At 39.1% G+C, this 16284-nt stretch overlaps 1 protein-coding gene and 1 long non-coding RNA gene across 25 annotated transcripts in view; both read right to left on the minus strand.

The window, feature by feature from the left end:
- Positions 1 to 1596: 1596 nt before the first annotated feature.
- LOC114138098 (uncharacterized) lies at positions 1597 to 4146 on the minus strand. The gene is made up of 2 exons (XR_003594158.1): positions 3245 to 4146; positions 1597 to 1888 (listed from the first exon to the last, which is right to left on the minus strand). It is a non-coding gene; the product is annotated as an uncharacterized LOC114138098 (long non-coding RNA).
- A 528-nt stretch (positions 4147 to 4674) lies between these two features.
- The window catches only part of rims1a (regulating synaptic membrane exocytosis 1a), a 76876-nt gene continuing 65266 nt past the window's right edge, over positions 4675 to 16284 (minus strand). For 19 of the 24 annotated variants that reach the window (XM_028007129.1, XM_028007131.1, XM_028007123.1 and 16 more), the window contains 10 exons: positions 14770 to 14879; positions 13641 to 13759; positions 12337 to 12497; positions 10957 to 11171; positions 10190 to 10222; positions 8402 to 8567; positions 7334 to 7446; positions 7127 to 7228; positions 6888 to 7027; positions 4675 to 6028 (listed from right to left, as the gene is read on the minus strand). In XM_028007129.1, the coding sequence (XP_027862930.1) occupies positions 5813 to 6028; positions 6888 to 7027; positions 7127 to 7228; positions 7334 to 7446; positions 8402 to 8567; positions 10190 to 10222; positions 10957 to 11171; positions 12337 to 12497; positions 13641 to 13759; positions 14770 to 14879 (1375 nt within the window). In that variant the 3' untranslated portion in view covers positions 4675 to 5812. The remainder of the gene's footprint in view (positions 6029 to 6887; positions 7028 to 7126; positions 7229 to 7333; positions 7447 to 8401; positions 8568 to 10189; positions 10223 to 10956; positions 11172 to 12336; positions 12498 to 13640; positions 13760 to 14769; positions 14880 to 16284) is intronic. The other 5 variants (XM_028007142.1, XM_028007141.1, XM_028007124.1 and 2 more) reach the window with 1 other exon arrangement.

Genomic DNA, 16284 nt, shown 5'->3' on the forward strand with positions numbered 1-16284 from the left:
TGTCCGCCTGGTCGCTCCTGAGGATTATTAATCCGCAGAGTTATCAGAGTGTGTAAATAAAGTTAGACCCTGTAAAGCTGCGGAGGGATCTCTTAGCGGGCCGTTCTGATGAGAGCTTAGTGATAAATCAAATCTTTTAATGAATATCTGCGGAGACCAAAATGCGGGGAACAGAAAAAAAAAAAAGGACGAAGAGGAGGGGAGCAAGGGGACAATGAAGGCCGGCTGTGTAATTAGATTAAGCGACGCGAGGGGAGGCAACTTTCTAATGGCTCTGAGGCGCCGCCATGAACGCAGCCAGACCCTTTCAGACCATTAACACGGAGCGAAAAGGAGGGAGGGAGGGACCCGGGAGGGGCCCATAACACATCTAATCTGACATGACACCCCTCCTCTATCAGCCTGCCTGTTAACCAGCACGCCCGGAGCGCTCCGGATCTCTAACTGCTAAAACTTGAGCCGTCACTGAGTTTCTGACAACATGTTATTAACATAAGTGCTCAATTATAGGCCTCATTTCTACTACTGAGCTACCGGGATCAGTGTTACTCCTCACTCCTGACAAACTCTGAAGCAGAAAAAAAAAAAAAAATCTGAGGCTAAGTGAATCATTTGAAGAGAGAGGGGTCAGGTCTTTGCAGAATGAGGCTAAAAAAAAAAGAAAATAAAAAAAAAAGTGCATTTGAAGAATGAACCTCGGGAATGGAGGGGGAAAAAACCAAGTTAGGAATGAGAAGAAAGTGAATGTTTTAAAGGGAAAGAAAGTGTGAGTTTATTGGAGCTCAGTTTTCATTGACAGAGACCCTGAGGGGAGTTTCAGCACTTCAGATTTATGAACTGCTGCATGTCCTCAAGCAGCCGCGTGGGACTTTTTTTTTACAGGAAGCTAGAAGGGGCAAAAACGGGGATCCGTTTTGAAAAGCCTAAAAGGAATCTGGCTTGTGTTGGAAAACATCAGCATGTTTAAAACATAAAATAAAAACTCCTAAAAGTCCAGGAAATCTACAAAAAAAAGTGGAAACTGGAGGCTCTCAGTAACATTTATAGCTCTTTATAAATCATCAATTACTTTATTACGCCTGCCGATTAAAAGCTTTATTTTGAAGATAAAGTCAAGATGAGAAAATAGCGCGCGAATATTTTCTTCCACGGCATCTCAGCATTTTGCAGGTAAAATAACTTAATTCGGACAAAGTATATATATATATGTTCCATAAATAACAGATAGGTGAGATTTTACTACATTTCCGTTCTTCTTCCACTCACCACAAGAGGGCACTAATGCACTAAAACATGTTAAACTCAGAAATCTTTAGAGCTGATTTTATCCGCTTTTCTATGGCGACATGGCGGATCATCCGGACGCGTTATTGCACTGGATTCATTTTTGTGTGTAAATATAAAAAAATAAAGGACATTGATTGTATTAACATGCATAATAAAAATCAATTGACGTTATTGGTTAATTTCTTCCTTCCACTATCCAAGTGACTGGTTTTACCTTGTATTCAGTTCACGCAACGTTGGTTTTCTGTTGCCTCGGTCTTTTACAGCTACACAATGAAATTCAATGAAACAAAGCAAAACACTGACAACTTGAACTGCTGCGCTTTTTATTTCAGCAGACTCAAAAAAACAAAAGGAACCTTGTAATTCAAGCCGGAGTCCAGCTTGTTGAGGCGTCGCCTCAGGGTCTCCTCTTTGCTTTCAGCAGTTCTGTTTCCGTCTTCAATACGTGACCTTCAGCTCTCACAGCAAAGGTTCGCAGGTGTGTGTGAAGCAGCCAGGATGACGGTCATCTCATCAAAGTCTGAGTCTCAGCAAGAGTCCAAGCAGTGGTTGTCAAATATCTTGGACACATCGGATCTTCATCCGAGGACATTACTGTCTGCCATGGTAAAGAGGAAGAGGAGTTAAACAGTAAAGGTTCTGATTTTCTGACCCATTGACATTCAAACTTACTTTGCAGGATAGCAGGACTACATTAGGGAAAGGTAAGCTCTTCTGTTTACGGCTCGGAGTAAGTATTAAATATGAATTCTGTCAATATCCAACACAGAAAGGAAGAACAAAGTATGGATACACTAACCAATGGATGAATGATGATGGACTGATGAATAAATTAAGAAATGATGAATGGAAACAATCTGTAGACAATTTGACTAGGAGTAAAATCTAAAAGTATATGTCCCCCCTCCCCATTCTTCATTTTCCTTTTCTAATTAAACCAGATCTAGAAAATGAATGATCTAGATCAAATTCCATATTTTACAGACAGAGTCAAATTTTATACTTTCAACCTTTATCTTTCTAGCTTTCATATCAATGTGGTCTAAGATTGATGGCTGTCATCTCCATTCACAACACAAGGTGGCAGTAGATGCTGTGATTCTGGAGGACAGAAGTTGGATCGAGTTCAAACTGAAATCAGCAAACAAATAAAAAAACAAACAGATTAAATACATCTATTTGCACACATTCAGTTTAATAGTGAACTTTTTCACTCTTCTACATCTCCTTTTAGTGTTTCAAGAGTCACTGGCATCTTTAAACACTCAGCCTGTAATGGATACCAAGAGACAGGTTACCTGAGCATTAACAGTTAAGGAAAAACTGAAAGTGAAGGAAAAACTGTAAATCAGAAGAAACAGGCAAGAGGGCTGTAAGTATTTTTAAAACACACAAGAGGTAACACTTTCCTTTACACAGACTAAAATCTGTTGGTGGCCTGGTGCAGATCCATTCCTTTCAGCTGTTCTTGAAAATAGGAAAGGCAATAAAACATGGTATTCAGGCAAAGAAAATGGATGCTCACCTAAACTTGCAAAGATCTACAGCTGGATAAGTAATTAAAACATTTAAAACAACTAAACAGTTACTAACTTAGGCTGAGGAAGCAAGATTATCATTGCATGCCAACCAATTATTTGTGAGGTAAGAAAAAAATATATATTTTTTGTCCATACTTCACACATGTAAACATGTCTCTAAATCCATTGTTTTGGTCAGGTGGTACTAACATTATTCTTAATTTAGCCAGCAAATAATAGTGGCAGGTTTGCCTTAAATAAAGCATAAATATGTGGAAAAGCAGCTCAAGTTCACCATTAAGGAGGATCTGTGATGCCCTGCTTCTCTTCCAAAGGAACTGAAAACAACATTGATATCTTAAAATTTGACATACCAAGATATTTTTAAAAACAACAATAAGATATGACCAAATAAACACGGATATAAACTCTACCTTTTTTCAGTCGACAAATCAAAATCCTGAAGAAAATCACCCAGTTGATCTGAACTGAAGAGGGCAAAAGAGAAAACACGACAATCTGAACACCGTCGAAGATCCCTCTGTCGGTTCGCTCCAATCCTGTAAAAAGTTACAGAAAACTCAATGTGGTCATAATAGCAAAAAAGAATATGCAACAATGTTGAAATAAGAGAACTCTGCTTTTTACAAATCTGTACAGATACCAAATTTTTTTTTAAAAAACTCAGAATGTAAGAAAATCAACCTGATAACATGTAAATTTATCTCTGCTGTCAGCTGCTTCTCAATAGCTTGAGACATCGGTGATTAAAGAAGGCCAGGCTCTTCTTCCACACAGTCTTTTATTTGTAAATAATAAAAATGAACTCTTGAATATAAAACATACACATCAGTAGAGCCACATCTGTTATACAAACAAGAACTGTTGCAGTGAATACTTTGTCTTTCATCAAGAATCGCGGTTTGGGAACCATGGGCTGTAAACAATCAGTATTCCTGAAGTAATACTGACAAAGGAAAGGGCAGTCGGCCACACCGCCAAGGATGAACGAAAACATCTGCAAAATATGTCTGCAAAACTAGATTTCTCATCGGTTCAGAAGTCCATTCCAGACCATAGTCAGGTTGATTTAAGATAATTGGGTCTGCTTCTTTTTATTATAATTTTTTTTTCCTGCAAACGGATCCGGAATAAAGGCCTATTATCGCCCCCTTGTGGCTCAGCACCGCTCAGCAGCTCAAGCACCAGAAGTAAATTCCTCTCAACAAGACCAGGGAATGTTTGTGTATCTGCGATTTTTGATTTGTTCGGATCCTCAGTTAAAGCCGCTTGTTCTGATTAGTATGTACAAGCTGTGTGTGTGTGTGTGTGTGTGTGTGTGGGGGGGGGGGGGGGGGGGGGGGGGGGGCTGAGGAAGTGTGCAGTCAGATACACTCTTTTATATTCATATAGCTATATCTTTTATAATTTCTGTCAAACTCATAATGATACTTCATAGACATTTAGCTGTTACACACACATTCTATATCTCTGCCTCTAGCCCCGACTGTCTGAAACTAGTTTAGATGCCTACAGGGGCTCAAGAATGCTCAGTACTACAGAACAGCACTGTTGTTCATCGGGTTTGAGGAAAAGAAAAAAGAAAAACTCAACAAAGACGGAGACTGTCTTGTGTTAATATTTTGACCCAGCTCGGTAGGCGTGGCCTGAGTGCAGCTGATCCCGCCCCCCCAAATCCTCGCCGCGCTTCTTATTGGTCCTCTCCTGTCGGGGACGGGGATGGCTTGGCTTTTCTCTGTATTCATATTCAGTACGAGCAAACTGTACAAGAACATGCAACATACAAGCTGGCCTAAAAGTATGTGGAACTAACACACATAATCTAGTCTTTTTTTTTGTTTGTTTTATTTTATTTTTTTCAGCTTTTGTTTTTTGAGAATTGCTTCGGTTCAGTTTTAGTCTCGTCTTTCAACTTCACAAAAAAAGGTAGAGAACGAAAACCTTAAAAAAACAAAACAAAACAAAAAAAACAGAACAAACGGAAATGAAAGAAACGCGCATGCAGCTTGGGGCCAGGCCGGGCGGGGCGGGGCGGGGGGTTTGGGGCGGGGTGGCGTCCCCCGAGTCATGCTGCTCCCTCCAGCAGGGGGCGGAGTTGGTGGGTAAAGAGGGAGGAGAGTTTGTTGGATGGGTGAAGAAGGCGAGTTTGAGCTGGAGTGACCGTTTTGTTCGGCACCGCTCGCAAAACCAAACATACAAATATACAGAGGGAGTCTGCACCTAGTGGTACCAATCTGAACTGCAGGTGAAACCCAAACAGGAATGACGGCTGGAAATGAAAAGGTGATAAATTATTTGGCCGATGTTTTCTCTTATAGACAGAAAATTTTCTATGATTCTGCCTGAACGAATGAGTCAAGCTTTTCTTCTTGTGCTTCTTTTCATTTTTAACAACATGGATGCGAATGTGCTGCCTCTCCCAAACGATTACCACTCTGTGTCAAACTGCTGCCCCTAAGGTTAACATCTGCACAGTCAACAAGCAAACTCTGCAAACAGCTGCATGAAACTCCAACAGTTTGCTTCTCTTTTGACGGAAGATAAAGCCGTGCTCTGATTGGCTGCAGAGCACCACCTTGACAGGGAGCTCCTGCAAAGACCGCACTTGAAATCAGGGAGAAACAAAAGAAAAGATGAGGTTGGACAGAAAGCTCCACAGCTGCAGCTCAGAGAAGAAAACAAAGAAGGCAAAGATGCTGAAAACAAAAGATGGAAGAAGGAGGAGGAAGAGGGAAGGTGTGAGACATGATTGTCAGACTCCAGCTAAGCATTTGATTGGCTAGTTCTGTCTCTCCCTCTCTCATTTCTCTCTCTTGTTCCCTGGTTCTCCGTCTGGTTTCTCGTTGATTCCCCCGAGGGCGTCTCCTCGGTGGCGTACTCGGGCTGCTTCTGCGCCCTCTGCTCAGGTGTGGTCCAGCAGCTGTGGTCCATTCTCTGATCGTGTCAGGGCTGTTTTGGGGTGAGCGTTCGCCACTCGGTCACTAGGACCGAACGCCGGGCGGTGGTCCTGAGTCCAGCGACGTCTGAGACGCCAGCCGCGTGAGCGGAGCTAATGTAGGGTCCACCAGTGAGGACGGTGGAAACAGTTTGTACCAGCCAATCACCGTGCTTGAGAGGTCCAGCTCCTCCAGCAGGATCTGTGCTACACCCATGAAACATTTGTGGTCCAATCGTCCATAGTCGCCCCACACTATCACCTAAACAGAGAGGAGCAAAGTCAGAAAAAGCAGAACATGCACGCACACACACACACACACACATGCCCCCAAACACACAGATTGAAAGAATCAGCCTCTTGTAGCCTCTTGTAGAGACCAGAATGTTGCTAGTAGCTGTGTTTCCATTATAAATATCCACAAAACATTGTCAAGATTCCACTAATGCTGAAAAAACACAATTTTCCAATTGCAGTGTTTCCATTTAATAAGGAACGCAATTAAAATCACACATAAATAAGTTTGTTCATGTGATAAGTCATTAAAAAACATGCAGTGCTATCATCCTCCTACCACTTCCTGTTGTCTTCCTCATCATTTCTACCAGTAAAGATTGTTGATCACATGACTTGTATGATGTGAAAAAGTATTTCTGTTGCAGTTTTGCAAAATACTGCCAGAAAAAAATACCCTTATTCCAGCGCAACAACTTTTTACTGAAAAATTAGATTTTTTTTGTAAATGGTCGAGTTTCCATTAAGCAAATATATTCTTTATTTATTCTATTTTAAGGTCAATGGAAACGCAGCTAGTCTAAAGTTAATAAATCATCAACTTATAAGAATATTTCACCACACAATAAAAATACAGTTTTTATTGAAACTTTATGAGAGAGTGCAACACCAAGTGTAAAAATATTTGAGGTCTGTGAATCCTTTTGTGAAGCATTGGACTCTAAAAGTGCAAAATGTATCACTGACATTAAATTATAAAAAAAATATATATAATTTTTACAGTGAAGAATCAGTTAGATTGAAGAAAAATTAAGGCTGCGTTGGAGATTCTTGAAGTAAATCCACAACAACGTCCACGACAACATGTTGAACACGTCGACCGTTACCTGAAGCACTTTGCCCTGAGGACTTTCTTCAAAGAGCAAGTGCTGCTGGTAGAGCGGCTCCAGGGTCTTGCGTGCAATCTTGGTTTTCTTTTTGGCTTTACATGTTCCGTTGTCCAGCAGGTAGACCTTGACGTAAGGAGCTGGGCAGAATGAAACAAGAAAAAGGAAAAGGAAGTCAGGAGGGAGAAAAGATAAGCAGAGGTAAGCTGCATTAGACTGAATTTTAGAGTTATTGTTACCTGGGAGGGATTTGGAGCCCGGTTTAGAGGTAAGGCCTCGCGCCCTGATCACCTCGACCTCCAGCTGACCTTTCTTATCCATCAACCCGATCTGAACATCACCTGTTGAGGAGTGGCAGACACAAACGCTTCCAAAAACTGTTTATGAAGTCATGTCAGTAAGACTCTCTTGGTGACCCTCTTGCTGCAGTCAGACCCGTGACTCACCCATTGCAGGCGTTGCCAGCGTTTGGCGGCCAACCAGCTGACCAGGACCCAATCCGTCCAGGAAGTCGCTGAACTGGCTGTCGGCTCCCAATCGCATCCCTGAGAAGATCAAACTGAAACATGCAAACAGGATTTATCCACCAGGTCCGACTGTCGAGCACGGCATTTTAATGATTCAAATTCAAAGTTTAATACAAATTTATGGCAGATTTTTATACAGCAGTCAGGATTTAAACATGGAACCTGAGAAGAAGCAAAGAAGAAAGGACACAAGGATAAAAAGGAGGTAGGACAACAGGAAAGAAGGGAATGAAACAAGGAAAGAAAAAAGGAAGAATGCCTAAAGGAAATGAGGATAGAGGGACGGTCAGAGAAGAGGGAAAAGACAAGAAAGGAAAAATACAAAAAAATCAGGACATAAGAACACATGGGAGAATCAAAGAGAACAACAACAATGGATGCAAGGAAAGATGACATGAAGACAGAAGGACAGAAAAATAAAGGAGGGAGGGAGGGGTGAAAGAAGGAGGGAACTGACAAGAAAAAAACAAGTAAATAAAGACAAGTAAGGGAGAAACAAAAGAAAAGGAATGGAGGAAGAAAGGAAGGAAGTAAATAAGGAAAAAAGGAAGGAAAAGAAGGAAAGAAATAAAGAAAGGAAGGAAGGAAATATGGAAGGCAATATGAGGAAAAGAGGAACAGGAGGAAGAAAGGATCAACAAAAGGAAAGATACAGAATCTAGAAAAGGGGAGGCGTTTAAAGTCCAGAACAAAATAATTTTCCTGATTAATAATTTCTTCTCCAGACTAATACTGAAGTCAAATTTATTTATTTTTTTCCAGGTTGTGTCAGAAAAGTTAGAAAAAGTTCAGAAATTTCTATCAGAATTTTCAAAAACCAAAATAAAATGTCAAACTTTTCCAGATTGTGAAAACGCTGTGAGGAGGAAGACAAGCGCCTCACTTCACTAAACTATGTCCACAAACTGGCGTAGAAATGTAGAAAATATTGCTACTTTGTGTGTGTGTGGATGCGCGGGGACGTGTGTGGGGGGGGTGTGAACGTACTTCCCCTCAGAACTGTAGCTGTTCATGCTGCCATCAGTGGACTCCCTGCTGGCCTGGCGGTTCATGGCTGATCCTCCTCGGGGAAACTCCACCGCCATCCCCGTCTCCACGCTCCTCTGGATGGTGCTGCTGCCCGCCTTGCTGACCTTCTTCCCCGTCGGCGCCTCTGTGGCAAACACAGAGAGAAGCTATTAATCCAGGAGCGTCTTTACACCGAGACTCGCATCAGTTATCAGGCCTCTGGCCACATCTGGCCAACACCAAACCAAACCAAACCCGTTTCCACCCAGCAGAAGCCCAACAGAAGTTTAGGCATTAACGGCTCCAACAGAGTTTTTTTTTATGACTTTATTGCAGAAATGCATTTGAAAAAGCCTGATAACTTGAGGCTGAGCTTATCTTCAGGCAGACCAGCCCATGCAAAAAGATTTCCCCTGGTGACCTCACCAACATCTCAACAAATATCAAAAAATTTAATTATTAACACAGAAAAAGTCTTTGAATCATTTCCTTCTTCCCTTTTGTTAATTTTATTGATGAGGTCACTGAATGGAGATTAAAAAAAAAACCTAAAACAGGGGTCCAGTCATTCTAGATGAATGCTTAGCAGGAATAAATAAATAAAGGGGTGAAAAAAATAAAAACTGTTGGGGGGAAAAAAGTAAATTTTAAAAAGGTTGCTTTCAAGTCTCTCGAATTTAGTTGGTATTTCACACCAAAAAGATCAGATTGAGTTGATTCAGGTTTAACTCCTGTACAGAACCTTGCAAAGGTATTTACGCCCTGTGACCTTTGTCATTTTTTTCCATTAAAACCACAAATATTAATGTATGCTATTGGGTTTTTATGTGGTAGACAAAAACAAAGTAAAGAAAAATTATTGATCCATTCATTTTCTATACCTACTTATTTAAACTGGGTCAATGAGAGAGAGGTGGGATACACCCTGGACACAAGTTTTTAAAAAGTAAATCCTTGCAAAATTGAAAATTCCACTTTACATTTATATACTATTTGTGTTTTGTCTGCCACATAAAATCTCAAACTGAAGTGTAGTCATGACAAAAGATGAGAAAGATCAACGGGTGTGAATACTTTTAAAAAACACCGGAGAACAGAACGGAGATGCGAGAGGAGGATGGGGTAAGGGAACGTGCCAGAGACAGAGACCAGGAAGTTCTTTCTAACTACATATCAGCTTCCGCAAGTGCTCAATGTTTCCATGACTATCTTTGTTTACACCAGGTTAATAACGCTAAGTCAATAGCTTATAACACCCACACTGAAAAAACACAAAATCTTAGTTATTTGGGTCTAGTTTCTAGTGCAAACATCTTAATAAACTTGAAATAAGACAAAACTAACTTAAAAGTAACTCTTTAACTAGAGGCTTGTTTTAGGTCAATATTTCCTTAATATTGATGAAGAAGTACTTGCTCTAATATGCAGATTACTTCACTCATAAGACATTTTGCCCTTGTATATTGTGCTAAAAAGTTACTTGTAAGTCAGTTTTGTCTTATTTCAAGTGTACTAAGATATTTGCACTAGAAACTACACCAAAGCTTGGTAAGATTTTGTGTTTTTGCAGTGCATTACCAGGAAGTCTCAGAAAAAATGCTTTTATTTCAATTTCTAAATGTCCATTGCATGCACCATGGTAGCATGCTGTATTTATGATGATCTTATAAACTCCACGTTCCCATAAACATCATCCCATCTCAGCTACTACTTCTACTCAACTATTTCTAAACTTCCTATGGTTGGACTTCCTTCCTTTTGCTTTACCTTTCTGTCTGTCCGCCGCCTTACCCGCTGCTTCTGAAATAACACAGAACAACAACAAAAGCAATAAACAACAACACTTCCACAGTTTTTTGGGTTTTTTTAATGCGTCCTCATGATTTGGTGACCATTCTCATCATCCTCTAATTGACAAAAAATAATGCTTTAAAGACAGGAGAATAACATTAAAGTTAGAATTTAATTTTTAAAACCTTAACCTGGAGCTGTGTCATTTTGTGAAGTCTGATTGGTTGCTTGGAAATCAATTATGTCCATTTGTGCAAAACTAGATTGCTTCTCTGGAGCTAGCAACAGTTTCAGGTCAAATTTTATTATTACTCATTATAGGCATTAATGTCATATAAATTGTTAGCGATTTATTGTAGAACTAGAAAATTGGTAGTGCAAGTTTCAATTTATTTTAGATTTAGATACAAATTATTACAGACTCAAATATACAGTGCATCTATCCTCCTTTTATGTTCCTTTAAAAGTTGTCCTTCAAACACATTCTTAACCTAATAGCTTCTACTTACTACAGTTGTTTGCATTGATCATCTTTGAATCTACATTTGTTTAAAAATGGCCTCAAAAAAACTTCCTTAGCTCGTACAAATCAACGATTGTCCTTAGATTTGTACCAAGTTCTTCAAATGTTCACATTGTCCTGCAGCTGCACTCAATCCTGATCCTTGGCAAGTCAAATTAAAACAAGGAGATGAAAACTGGAGAACCATCATTTCCATCTCCTGATTTGTTTTTCATCTCACCTGTCGGGCTGAGCTGTGAAGTACTCCGGCTCCGTCTCGACGGCAGGATGGCAACGACCCGTTGGCTCAGACTGGAGCGCCGTTTCTTGATCCCGCTGCCCAGACTCCCCAGGGCCGTGTCCGACTGGCTGCCGTCGGCGTGCTCCATGCCGTAGATCTCACCGCTCACACTGGTGCTCTTCAGCATGTGGCGGCCCGACGCACGAATAGCTCGACTGGTGGGCGACATTTCAGAAACAGTCAGGGTTCGTACACCTTTACCAACTAAATTCAACTTTGGAAATAAAAGCAATACAAATGAACTGAAAATGACAGTTTCAATTCACTATTATATAATATAATTTATTACTCTTATTGATAATATCTTGTGATGGTAATTTTACATTCTGCAGCAGGGAGAAAGTAAATAAAATCTTACAAAATGTTATGTTTCAAAATGTCCGTCTAACACACAACCTATACCATCTGACTGGTCTGAGAACAAAACATTAATTAAAAAAAAAAAATCCCGCAATTTTGATAATATTGTTTAACATGAAACATAAGCCAACATTTATTTCAGTTATACAAATCAATAAGCTATTGAGCCACAAGGAATAATAAATATTCATTACGATAAAACAATCAAAACAAATTGTCTTAAGGTAAAGTACCTTCCTTCTCAAATTAAAAGTTTAAACAAATATACAAAGAATGTTACAAAAAACACTCTAGAAAATGTTGTCTCTAAGTTTTCTGACTTTTAGCAAATAGAAATAATTGTGGTAATTGCATCAGACCTAAAACAAAAAACGTTTAGTGTGAATTAACTTCAGACAGCGAGAAAAAAAAAGTCTTTTCATTGAGTGTATGAAAATATTTGGCGTAAAGTGTAAATAAAACTTTCCAAATGTAGGTTTTTCATCAAATATTACATTGTACTTTATTACAAACTGTACAGTTTGAGTAGGAAGCTCTCATAAGGACTGTACACAGAAATCAATCACTTTATAAACAGTGAAAACACCTGATTGAAATGAAAGGATTAAAGTCAAGTCAAACTTTATTTATATAAACAGCCTCAGCTGACCAGAATGCTTCACAACAAACACAAAAAAATGATCAAATACAAAATAAAATTAAAAATACCAAAAACTAATAACATGAATAAAAACCAAAACAATACTTAATTTCAGCTGCAGCAATTTTCTTCCCCCTCTACATTTTCTCTTTAATTGGTGTTGAATAGATGAGAATAGATGCGTTTTCAGTCTGGACTTAAACTGACTGAGAAAGCTTAAATAGGAGACTGTTCCTCAGTCTGGGTGGATTTCAAGCACCTGTTCAAACCCTGGTTAGAGCTTTATTGATGGCCAAGTATGTCGGTGTGTGTATGCGTACCTGAAACGTCCCCGGGGTCTTTCTGACTGGATGGACATGTAGCTGGTGCTACTGATGCGAGAGGCACTGCTGGTTCGAGAGATGGCTGACACGTCACTGACATCACTGTCTGAGGACTTATGGGATACATTTTCACTGCTCCTCCTCTGGTCCTTGTAGACCTGAAGGATGAACGCGTTAGAGGAGACAAATAAATATTCCAAACTTCACATTCAAGGGGAAAAGTGATGTTAAATTGTGGCAATTCTGATCTGACAAGCTGACTGACGTAAAGGCATGATTTAGTTTTTAAAAAATGCTCTTTTAGCTTGATCCAAGAACTTAAATTAGGATAGAAACCCTTTCTCTAAACTCCGTAGAGATCAACTATGCTGTTGTAAAAGCTAAACCTTTAATCAGATGACAATATTAGATATTTTTTAATGGCAGGGGTGTTCAAAGTGTGATCCTGGGGCCATTTGCAAAATGATTTTGAGAAGCAATGAACCCCAATTCAAGAAGGGAATTAATTTGTTTCTTTCAACTCAGGTGTTTACTGCACATAAACGTAAAAAATATTCATAAGGTGCAGTTTTCACTGGTCTTTCAAAAAAAAGGAATTTCCAAACTAAAAAAAATTCATCTTTTATGAACCATAATTTGTTTTTTTTACATCAAATTTTCTTTGGCAGTAAACAAGATTATATTTCTTAAACTTGGCTTAAAAAGCAAGCAATAGCTAATAGTTGTTTGTGACAAAAAGTTTGGACACAACAAATGTAAGGCAAAATATAAGGCTGATTATCAACATAAACTAACATAATTTAAAGTAGCCATCAGGCCTGCCACATTCACGAACATTTAACCTACAGCCAATTTTCACTTTGAAAATAGCAGCCATTTTTAAGACAGCAGCCATGAAAGTGATTTATTATATATACATAGAATACATCTATGGAGATACTACTTCCATTTACACCTGCGCTATTTTACACTGAGCCTCAGGCCAAACAGAATTCCGGCAGCAGTGGCACCCCATAGAATATACAGGGAATGACAGAAGTCACATCTCTGTATCTCAATTTGCAATTAAAATGAATGAGTCTACCGACAGTGGCTTGGATTGTTATTCAAAATGTAAGAAAATCTAAGCTGGGCTGCAAACAGAAGCATTTAAACTTTTTTCCCATTTTACACAAATCAGCACATCCCCATCGACTCCTTTGCCATATAGCTACCGTTTAGGATCTCAGGATGCTAGCTGTGTGGAATACGAGAATATCTTAACACCTACAGTGAAGCGCAACAAAATAGAAACTACTGACCTCTCGTTTGTTCTTGAGGGCTCGGTCCAGGTCCTGTTGGCTGGAGGTGGTGGCAGCTGAAACCCGGTTAGAATGAACCCTCATCTGGAGCTGACGAACACGCTCCTCTGCTACCAGGGCTGCATGGGCAGAAAACACAAACAAATTATTAACTTCTATTGAACTATACAGTTCAACGTTATCGTTTTCTTACACTTCTTAACTTTTTTAAAAAATATATAAAATTATGATAAAACTTACATCTTAGGAAGAAATATAATGTTTAAATGCAAGAATTGAGATAAAACTAAATATGAGTGAAATCTGTGTTTCTGCAGTACTCTGTGCCTTTTTTGTCTTCTGTATACACATTTACTGTAGTCACCCTGTTCAAATGTCGCAGCAGTTCAGTACTTCAAGCAAACAAAAAGAAGGCTTGTCAGAACTGAACAAATACCATTTACCTCAGAGTTAATGTTACACATTTAGAGTAACAAGCATTTTGGATTGCTTGCTTTGATATTGAAAAATTACGCATTACAGTTCACAATCATAGACGTTTTGAAATGTTCAGCTGCTCTGTACTGTTTAGATCTATGTGGACTAGTATTTTTTCTGAACCTGTCTTGCTTTAATGTTATTCAATGAAATGTCTTTAAAATGCTACCATTAAAGATATGAGTCATCTAAAGAAAAATAGAGAACAAATGCACAGCAAAGAAGCTGCAAGATTTATCTTGTTTAAAACTCTTAGCATTTTTTATGGGGCGGTGACGTTGACGCTGTAGGAGTGTTGATAATCCTTGAACTTTTCCAAACTTTTCCACCTTTTTGGAAAGTATTAAAGGCATAGCATTACAAATGAGTGAATATCTGCAAAAATAAGTAAATAAATAAACTTTTTTGATCATCATATTCTCATCAAAAATAAACCTGTAGTGTTGTTTTAATTCTTTTATACATGTTTGGTGAACTTAAAGGTTTATCACAGGCCATGTTAGGGGTGCAGCAAACATGTGGAAGTAGGTGCTTGGATCAGATGAGACCAAAATGAAGCTTTTTACCGGACATAAAACTAAAACTGAGCAAACCACACCAATGGTTTTCTTTGGTCAAACTAAGAGATATTGCAGCGCGTCTTTTCTAGTACCTTGATCTACAGAGCTGCTCTGGGGTGGAAGCTGTGGCAGCTGCCTCACTCTCCGTGCCGCCGAGGCCGCCGCCGCCGAGGAAAGAGATGCACCACCGTGCAAATGGCCCCTAACATAAAGCCACACGAGAGTCACAGCAGACAGGGAGACAAAGGAAGAGTAGAAGAATGAATGATAAAAAGGAGGGAAAGTTGTGGAAAAGTTATACAGTATGGGCAGAGGAGTAGCAGAATAATTCAATCAGCAGAAAACTAGATAAAAATCCCAACAAAGCAACTGCAGGTAATAGACAAAAAAAAGAAAAACACACTTTTATCAACACCATCATCTTCACAATGGAAAAGGTGAAGCTTGTTCACGAGTTGGGGGGAGAAACAACACCAAAACATTTACAAAACCAGACACACAAACAAAAATGTCCACAAAAAGACAGAAGAACAACAGCAGCAACATCCAGCCCCTCGTTGGGAAATTTCAGACCAGTTCTCTTTCAGATAACACCGTCTCCGCTCACAGCAGGCCAACCGGGCCTCAAGAACCTCGCAGCGTGACGACGGCCAGCACTGTGGCTCAAACTCTACGGTCAATCAGTAGTGCACAATCACACAAATGCCATACAAACCCTGCAATCTTTAAGCAGCAGCATGCAAAACAAGAATGGAACGGAGAAAAAGAAGAAGAAAAAATAATAATGCTTAAAAATGTTGAATGAGATCATATGTAAACTTTTGTAGTGAGGTTTAACAATAGTGTAATGTAATGTAAACAATAGTGAGTTTACATTAAAAAGCCTAAGTCTCCTAAAATTACACTTTGTACTCAATCCGTAAGGTTTTATGGGAATGCTTTGAATGAGCAATAAAAAGTAAAGACATACGTTTTGTTGAAATGACAAAAATAGGTGAAAAGAAGATGAAATTTTAAACCAGGCTCTTACATGCTACATTTGACAACACCATAATTTTCTCAACTTAAATATTCTGACCGCATAGACAATCTTCGTGCATTTTTCATTTAAGCTCAGTCTTGTACTCCATGCTTTTTACAGAACGTTCAAAAACTTTGGCTGCTTTTTCACCAAATTTCCGTCTGGTGTCTGTTGCCAGAAAAACATTTGAACTTTCACCTGCAACTGATTCAGGCATGAAAAAATAAATCATTGTTGCATTTCCACATAACACACAAAAGTATACAAATCTCAAATAGTTTCAAAGAGTATTCTCGAACAGAAGGTAATGCCTTGTTGCTGAAATGTGTCATACAAATAAACTTCATAGATTGAATGCATGACACAAGAAATTTTTAGATTTCTATATAGTATAGCTTGTTGCATTTTACTTGAATTGCCCATAAATAAAGACAGCAGACATCTAGAGGAAAACTTAGACTGGGCCAACCTTCAGCTGTCTGACTCATGGCTTCATATTTGCCTCTAAATTACTCTTCTATGACGCTGTGCATTACAAATTAACATCTCTATTTAGGACTCATCTACAAAGACCCTTATTGCAGAA

This window comes from Xiphophorus couchianus, chromosome 22, assembly GCF_001444195.1.
Source record: "Xiphophorus couchianus chromosome 22, X_couchianus-1.0, whole genome shotgun sequence".
Classification (NCBI taxonomy): Eukaryota; Metazoa; Chordata; class Actinopteri; order Cyprinodontiformes; family Poeciliidae; genus Xiphophorus; species Xiphophorus couchianus.